At 38.5% G+C, this 9,412-nt stretch overlaps 1 protein-coding gene across 13 annotated transcripts in view; it reads left to right on the forward strand.

Annotated features, from left to right (window-relative positions):
• The window catches only part of LOC143035168 (uncharacterized), a 106,030-nt gene extending 100,105 nt beyond the window's left edge, over positions 1 to 5,925 (forward strand). For 9 of the 13 annotated variants that reach the window (XM_076201820.1, XM_076201816.1, XM_076201813.1 and 6 more), the window contains 2 exons: positions 1 to 1,251; positions 4,261 to 4,399. The exon at positions 1 to 1,251 is cut by the window's left edge and continues 2,573 nt beyond it. In XM_076201820.1, coding sequence (XP_076057935.1) covers positions 1 to 1,219 — 1,219 coding nt within the window. In that variant the 3' untranslated portion in view covers positions 1,220 to 1,251; positions 4,261 to 4,399. Of the gene's footprint in view, positions 1,252 to 3,980; positions 4,056 to 4,260 lie in introns of all 13 variants that reach the window. The other 4 variants (XM_076201822.1, XM_076201826.1, XM_076201824.1 and 1 more) reach the window with 3 other exon arrangements.
• Positions 5,926 to 9,412: the final 3,487 nt, after the last annotated feature.

A 9,412-nucleotide genomic window follows, 5' to 3' on the forward strand; every position in this document is an offset into this window, starting at 1 on the left:
AGAAGACTCCCATGACCCAGCTGAGGACACGGAGACAACGATGACCTCTCCTCCTAAAGGTCACCCGAAACTTAGTAAAACAATGTCAGATTTTCTGAGAGATGAGGTTTTGACAGAAGCCAGAGCCACTCATAAAAGATTCTCCGACCGTGAATCCAGCATTAAGGAGAGACAGCATGTCACTACCATATCCCTTCCGGAGTATTCAAAACGGTACACGGAATCCACAAAAACGCTTCCAGTTTCCACGAGACCCCCTCTAAAATCTACACAATCCCTCCCGGAGTACTCAAAACGGTACATGGAATTCACAAAATCACTCCCAGTTTCCTCGAGAGCCCCTCTAAAATCCACACAATCCCTCCCGGAGTATTCAAAACGATACATAGAATCCACAAAATCGCCTCCAGCATCTTCAAGAACTCCTCTGGAACCTACAAAATCCCTTACAGAGTACTCAAAACGATACATAGTATCCACAAAATCGCCTCCAGTGTCTTCAAGGCCTCCTCTGGAAATCACAAATTCCCCTACAGAGTACCCTAGATCTCCTCTGGAATCCACAAAATCCTTTTCAGAGTACTCCGGACCTCTGGAATCCGCAAGTTCGCTTCCATATTCTTCAAGACCTCCTCTGGAATCCACAAAATCCCTTCCAGGGTATTCCAGGCCTCCTCTAGAATCCACAACATCGCTTCCAGGGCCCTCACTGGATTCCACAAAATATATTCCACTTCATTCTCCGAAGTCTCAGAAGGTGGAGGACGAGGACCACTTGGACGTGGACAACGACGACGAAGGGGTAATTTCCGACGTCGCCCTCTACAAGATCACCGAACTCGTGAAGAGGAGCACCCGCAGGAGCAGCAGCATGCCCAGGAACGCCTCCGTCTCATCTCCAAATCTCTTCGAGGCGTCCGTCCCCTCCTACTCCCCCTTCGCCCCGCACCTCAAGGGCAAGACACGTTCTCCTACAGTCAGAGGCCGTCAAGGAGGACCTGCCAGGGGGCATAAGACACTTCAGGCGCACAGTTCCATCGACGAGGGCGTTGACCTGACCCTTAGTGACCCTGACCTTGGACGACCTTCCAACAGCAGCAGCAGCAGCAGTGGTGATGGAATCCTGGAGATCGACCCGACGAAGGTGTCAACGAAGTCGACGAGGAACCTTGACTTGGTCAGCGAAGAGAAGGATGGGAGTGGGGAACTTTTGTCTTGAGAAAAGGTGGAGGTTTTTTCCGGTCTTTTGAGGTACTTCTTTCTTTTTTTTTTCTTCTTCTTCTTCTTTTTTTCCTGTCTGTGTACCCGGGTATCTTTTCTTTTGTGCCTCTTAGGTTTTTTTTTTTCATTTTATCTCTTCTTGTGTGTGTGGGTGTCCTTTACAAAAGTCTTCTCGATTGGCCAAGGGAATCGTCCGTGTCTGTTACGTTTGTGTGACGGAAAAGTTACATTTTCTTCGAGATTTGTCGCATGTGGGTTGTCAGCTTGTCAAGGAGGAAATGCTGTAACAAAAATTCCTGGTCTTGTTTGCTCGTGGTCTCATTTCAAACCACCACTGGGTCTGATACACATGTGAATGGTCTGATGAAGATGTTTAAAGGTTCATTTGATCAAAATCAGTACCTCACCCTCGGTGATCGACTTAATATGAAATTATTCTGAATGTTTTCATCAGACAATTCTTTATGTGTCTCATAATTTTGCCAAGAAAAGAAAACAGAAAAAATAAATATTATTTTTTACATAATTTATTTGTACTGATTTTCTGTGGAGTACATTGCACTACCAGTGGTTCAAAACTTATATTTATGTTTTTTTCTTTTCTTTTCTTGTCAAAGTAGACATTTTGGGACGCTTTTGTGGCTTATTACCAGATCTTGTGTATATACATTCTGTTCAATGAAATCCTTGTAGTCAGTATTGTAAAAAATCCACTCAATTTTTTATTATGTTAAATTTGTCCTAACTAGAAGTATTTTTTTATGAACAGATCGAAAAAAGACAATTACTGGACTTTAATTTTACGTTCAAAATGACTTTATTGACTGGATCCTCTTTTATGGTATCAGATCACATCCTTAGATACGACAAACATCTAGCATGGATTCAAAACCAAAATACGTAGGCTCAGGCTTGTTCTTGTACCTGCGTACCAAACTTATATATATTTTTTTCCTTATATTTTGGGGACAGATTGACTATGCTATTACCCTGGGATTATGTTGATTTTTTCTATATGAAAATATCTTTGCATTTTGCTGTGTGTGTTTTTTGGTATGTTTATGTGTATTTCTAAACTTCTGGAATTTGAAAATTGGAAAGTGATTTTGTTTTGAAGAGAAAGATCGGTCGACGACATGACGCCACAAGGGCGTGCATGCGCATATGGAAATCATTGAGAGCTAACGGAATTATTCAGTAATAATCTAATTCTTTTAAACTATTTAGCATATTCAATTGCAATGATGATCAGTCGTGATAATTGGAGACAAATGTAGTCGACCGATTTTTCTCATTGTTTTGTTTGGTCACAAAACGTTTAGACATCGTATATGTAGGTAAGTGTATATAAATATGTGCATATATATATATATATATATATATATATATTATACATAATAGGAATGCCTAATGCCTATTAGTTATTTTTTTTTATACGTTTTTCTCCCGTCCGGGTCCCAATAATAATGATATAGTAATAGTAATAGTAATGTTAATAATAATATTAGTGATAACAATAATGATAATGATAATGATAATAATAACTCCAATGATAATAATAATGATAATAATAGTAGTAATAATAATAATAATGATAATAATAATAATAATAATAATAATAATAATAATAATAATAATAATAATAATAATGGTAATAGTAATAATGATAATGATAATAATAATAAAAACAATAATAATAATGATAATAATAGAAAAATAAAATAATAATAATAACAATAATAATAATAATAATAACAATAATGATAATGATAATGATAATTATAATAATGAGGATGATAGTGATGATAACGAAATTCTCAAGACCCTTAAAACGATAAATGAGCGATAGTTTTAAAAACCTTGACATGGAAAGCTGGCGTATAATCATCTTTACCAAATGTCTTGTTTTCCTTTTTGAAGAACTTAATTATGCAAATATAATATTGATATTTTGATAAGATATAACTGATGTAGAAAATATGTCATATTTCAAGACATAGGTAAAAAAAAAATATTCGAATGATCTTTAACTAAAGATTTATTTGCACAATTATGTTCAAAATCAAATTAGAATGATTTTCCTTTGCATGTCTTCAAACTATGTTTCATATTGTTTGGGGGTAAAGATACTTTTTGTGTTGACTGTTCAGACCTAAAAGCAAGATAATTGGGATTTTTATGTGGTAATGCTTTCTGGCTTGTGATGCAAACCAACATAAAATGTTCTATTTCCAAACTTTCAAAAAAAAAAAAAAAAAAAAAAAAAAAAAAAAATAGGCCCCGTCCACTACTCCCGAGGCCTGTGGTTGGTCCACGACTGTCCACACACCCCACCGTCGACCAGTCACGTGCGAGGAGAAGAGAAAGTGGGCGGGGTTTACTCAACGAGGTTGTTTGGAAGTGTGACCATATATTTGAGATTAGGTTCAATTTTGTTTGGTCTCATCTTTGTTCAGAAAACGAATTAACCTCAATTTGAACTCGATTCCCTCAATTCGGTGGCCACTCGTCAACTAAATAGAATCCCTTATTTAGGGATTTACTATATACATACATACATATATATATATATATGTATATATATATATATATATATATATAAATTATATATTTATACATATATATATATATATTTTTATATTTTTTTTTTTTTTTTTTTTTTTTTTTTTCCTTGCTACCGAATTGAAGCGAATGGATCAAGCGAGGGCCATGTTGAGCTCTGATTCTACAGCTTTTGTCTCTTGATTCTTTTCATGCAGAACTTGATCCTATTTAAAGGGGAATTATGTAAGGAATCTTTTATCTTTAATTTGTAGTCGACTGACTGAGCATGAGTAAGTCTTGATTGTCAGTAGAGTAGTTGGAGATATGTAAATTTGCATGAATATATTCATTCATTTATTCATTATATATTTATTTATTCATTATTTATTTATAATTGTTTCACATTTTGGAAAAAGGATTTGTGTTCATATTCAATTTCGTTCAGAACATTTGTTCTTGATGTGTTCTAACTGTTCCTTCTGTTCACTTGCACAGGTTCACAGTTTGACCGCCAGGAGCGTTCCCCTAAAGTTCCGGGAAGGCCTCAAAGGTCTCAAGGTCCACCACAACCGGAACATCGTCGCCGTCACCCAACCGTCGCTTTCGATACACTCCCGGACCGTTAACGGTTTTAACGGATTTAACGGTCATTCGGAGCTGACGTCCCCCGAGCAGGAGGAGCCCCCGCCCAGGGACACCCGATCCCCTGAACACCTCGGGATCCCCCTGGGCCCCGCGCTGATCCCCGTCAGGAACACCACGACGATAAGCATCCAGGGCGGAGATACAAGTGATGACTCGACGGGTGCTCACAGTTTCCAGGCGAGGAACCGCGCGCCCAAGAGGAGGAGTGGGCGGACGGGTGCGGCGCCCCGGGCCTGGGAGGCGCAGCGCACCGAGAGAATGGACGTCCTCTCCGACATCTCCTCCGTCACGGCGCCGTCGGGGGATCTCCTCGACAGCAGCGTTTGTTAACGGTCACAGGCTTTGAGGGTCGCCTGCTTTGCGAACTTGAAAGTGTCACATAATAAATAAGAAAAAAAAGTGCTTTAAAAGAACCTACCCCTGAAAAGCGAATTAGAGGAAAGAACATACACTGAGAGACACACACACATAAACATACACACACACACACACACACACACACACACACACACACACACACACACACACACACATAAAAAAGTAAAGTGATAAATGGTTTATATGATATAACAAAGTGATTTTGGTGAAAATCAAAATACTGGGACCCATTCTTCTGGGACCACCCGGCCAAGGAAGAACTCGAACAAAGGACCCTAGAAAAAGGTCCTAAGGAGGCCTTAGTCGAGTGTGGATGAGTAGGACTCGCTCCTCCTCGCCAAAGGACTTAAGGCCTAACCTGGAGGAATAGCTGACGAAGATGTTTTGTATAACGTTGTTGAATGTATAAATATATATAGATGCATATATATATATGTAAATGTATAAATATTTGTAGACCAATGTATGCAGTAGCTTCCTTAGTACTAAGGCAATCGTCATCCCGTATAAACATTGACGGATTTTTTCTTGTGCCTTTGTAGAATCTAGTTTTTACATTTTTAATTACAAAGGACAGATTATATACTGATATTTTCGCAGGTCACACAGGTAGATTTAGAATGATTGTTTTCTCTTAGGGCAGTCCTCTTTTTCTTTTCATTATTGTTATCATGATTTAATTTAATTTTTCTATTTTTTATAGATATGGGACCTAGTGAGACTTGGTTTTTTAAACCTTATTTCTATTTCGTATGAATGAATAGAAATGCTAACAGTCACAAATAATTCTTATTTCAAACAGGAAAATAAAGTTCCCCTGACCAGCTTCAATTTTATTTTTATTAATTTCATTTATTCATTTTCTTATTATTATTATTATATATTTTTTTACTCAGAGCCTCCTCAGAAACTCGTGCCATAAGGAGAAGCTGAATACTTTTTTTTAATTTCTTGAAGCTAAGAAAACATTAAAATAGAAAAATACGGGAATTTTGGGGTCTTCACAAGGAACAATATCCATGTTTTAATTTACGGGAGAGAAAAAAATCCATTCAGCATTACAGAACTGAACAAACGAATGTATTTCGTTATCTGTAAGAGAAACCTGGTTTCAAATGAATAAATGTATGCTAATGATTTCTATTTTTGTTTTCTTTTCATCATAAAATTTCCCTACTGCAGGTTGGCAGCGTAACTTTCTAGTTCTTGTGTTTGTTTACGCTTGGTTGCATTTCGTACAAAACTGCTAATTAAAATTTCCAACTACTATTATCAATAATGACAGTAAGTGGTTTGATATTGATGATGTGGAATTTGCAAATAATTATACAAAATATTTATTATAAGATTTTTTGTAATAATAAATACCAAATGAGTTCATTATTGTTTATAATGATTATTATGGTTTTCCCGAGAGTTCCCGCCAGCTTTAGAAGTCAACATGGAGCACTCGGTTAAGGCGGCGCCGTTCATCATAAAATATTCAAGTTTCTCATCACTATTTACGGATGTGTTCCACCTCAGTGCCTTACTAGATTAAAAAGTATATATATTTTTGGTGCGTTTAAAGTGAACAAGAAGAGTGAAAACCACAAAATAATGGTTTAGTGTTGTTGAGGAACTGCTTGTCTTCCTATGAAAGATTGTTCAAGTTAACCAAAATGGGTTATTTTTTAGAATTGCACACCTACGTGATAGAGCAATAGAAAACTAAATAATAATTTTGTAAATTACAATACATCAATGTAATATACGTTGTTCATGGCGGAAATCGATAACGAAAAAAGTTGCGAAAATCTACACATAAACGTAAGCGCTTCGTCTACTTGAGACGCCATGATTGAAGGAGTGACAAATACGTGGAAAAGGTGGTAAGGACACTCAGGTTGAACTAGGTTCAGCTTGAGTTTCCTTACCACCTTTTCCACTCATTTGAGACGCCATCTTTGTTTTGGTAGATGCGAAGGTCGAAGAAATTAAAGTGTGATAAATTCGTCTATTCTAACCTAACCTAACCTACCTATCAAACATAACCTTACCTACCTACCTACTTAATTTTGCATTAAGTAATGCGGGCCCTGTAATTCTAGAGGTCATTAGGGTCTTCGTCGTCGTTTTCGATCTCCCACTCTATCCAAACAAAGATGGCGCCTAAAGAACTCGACGCGACTTCGTTCGTTCGTGCATAGCTTTTGTCAACCTTTTCTGTTATTGATTTCCGCCGTGGGAAATATTTATTACATTGATGTATTATAATTGACAAAATTAATATTTAATTTTCTAATGCTATATCGCGTAGGTGTGCACTTCTAAAAAAATGTGTTCTTAGATGGCTTTGAAAGAGAAAATAATGTATAGACAATGGTATTTTATGGAAAATTAATATCAACCACATATACAGATGACATAATGAATATTCGCATATTTAAAAAGAAAATATGATAATCTTACGCCATCAGTGATTATGGAGTGACAGTGTACTATATATTGAGTTGAATTAAATCGCCTGACGGCATTAGAAGCGCTGGTAAACTTCGTAAGTATCAAAACCATAATTACATATTCTTCACACGGCCAATATACAACTTGTCAATATATCATTATTAGTGTATTGACAATATATTGTCAATATTATGACCTGATATTCAAATTGAATGTACTACCACTTTGAATACCATTATTAATATCAGTATTGTGACCAATATTTTGATATTGACAATAAATATTGACTGTATGAAGGAGAGTATTGTGATATTGGCCTGACTCTGTGTAATTTTATTTTATTTACGTTTATATGCAGTATTTTATTATTGTATTAATTCTGAAAGATTATTTTTGAAATTCTATTGGGCCTTCTTTCTTTAGTGGTACCGAAATTCTATTTTATATAAAAAAAAAATCGTACAAGGCAACAATAGAATTAACCGTATTCCTCTTCCTCCTCCTCTTCCTCACCCACCTTCTCTTCTCCACCCTCCTCCTCATCCTTCTCTTCCCCACCCTCCTGTTCTTCCTCACCCTCCTCCTCTTCCTCACCCTCCTCCTCTTCCTCTTCCCTACACACCTCCTTCTCTACCCCCACCCTCCTCCTCCTCCTCCTCTTCCCCACCAACCCACCTCCTCCTCTTCCCCACCCACCTCCTCCTCTTCCCCACCCACCCACCTCCTCCTCCTCTTCCCCACCCACCCACCTCCTCCTCCTCTTCCCCATCCATCTCCTCCTCATCCCAACCCACTTCCCCCTCCTCCTCCTCATCCCAACCCACTTCCCCCTCCTCCTCCTCTTCTTACCCCTTTCCCTCCCCACACCTACTACATTCACAATCCTACATCTATCCTTCACCTGCCTTGTCCTCGCATTTCTTATCCCCTCCCTCTCCCTCTCCCCCTCCCACCTTCCCTTCCTCCCCTCCCCTTCCTTCCTACCCTCATTTCCTTCTCCTCCTCCTCCCATTCCTTTCCTCCCCTTCCTATTCGCCCCTCTTCCATCTCCCTCTTTCCTACCCTTCCCATCCTCCTCTCCCCAACCTCCCTCCTCCCCGTCTCCTCTTCCTTCTTCCCTTTCCTCCTCCCCCTCCCCTTCACTTCTTCTCCACCCCCCTCCCACTCTTCTCTCCCTTCCCCTCCCCTCCCCTCCCCATCCTCCCTCCCCCGCCCATTCCTCTCTCACCCCTTCTTCCCCCCTCCCTTTTCTCTCCCCTTTCTTTTTCTCCCATCCCCTCCTTCCTCCTCCCCGCCCACTTTTTCTTTCTCTTCCTCCTCCCCCTTCCCCTTCCTCCTCCTCCTTCCCTTCCTTTCCTCATTGGCTGCTTCCCCATTTATCTCCCCCCCATTCCCTTCCCAATTCCCATATCGGAATTCGAGGCGGCAATTGTCGTTTTCTTTCTTTCACAAGTGAGAGAAAATGGTCTTTGTAAATGGGCAACTTTATTAAAACTGATTTCTTCGTCATTATTATTATTAGTAGTTGTATAATTATCATTATCGATATTATCATTATTGTTAGTATTATTATTATGAATTAATAACGATCAATGGAATTATTTATTATATGATGTTCCATGACAAGTATATTTAGACTTGAATTACCGAATTTTTATCTGTCCTTTGGGGACTGTTAGGACCGGTAACTTTCAGTCGCTGCTGGGAATCGGAGAGGAGTGCGGGATTCGAACTCACACCAGCACGCTTCCGAAGACGCCTTGAGCGTGTAAGGACGAATAAAAGAACAATTTCCTCGGAAATATTGTTATTGCCGGTGCTTATGAACAGTGACACTGAACAGGCCAGTGGTGTTCATCAAAAAGAACAAAACAATAAACAATAATAACAAATAATAAATTAATAACAACAGTTAATAACAAATAATAAATTAGGTGACATCCTCTCATCTCTGTATTGTTTATCTGTTTCTTTTATATTTACTCATACTTCACAATGGTACAATTGTGAGAATATAAATATCTCTCTTGACAGCGCAATCGGTTAAGTCGCTATCACTTCTCACGTGTTAGCGCAGGTTCGTGTCCTTGGCTGTACCACGTTTCAATTTCTGCATATATGCCTCCTCGAGTTTCTCGATGTTGATGGCTTAGAATTAAAGTGAATTGTTTTTTATGTGTAT

The sequence above is a fragment of the Oratosquilla oratoria genome, chromosome 18 (genome assembly GCF_046742065.1).
Source record: "Oratosquilla oratoria isolate Oo_2021 chromosome 18, ASM4674206v1, whole genome shotgun sequence".
NCBI lineage: Eukaryota > Metazoa > Arthropoda > Malacostraca > Stomatopoda > Squillidae > Oratosquilla > Oratosquilla oratoria.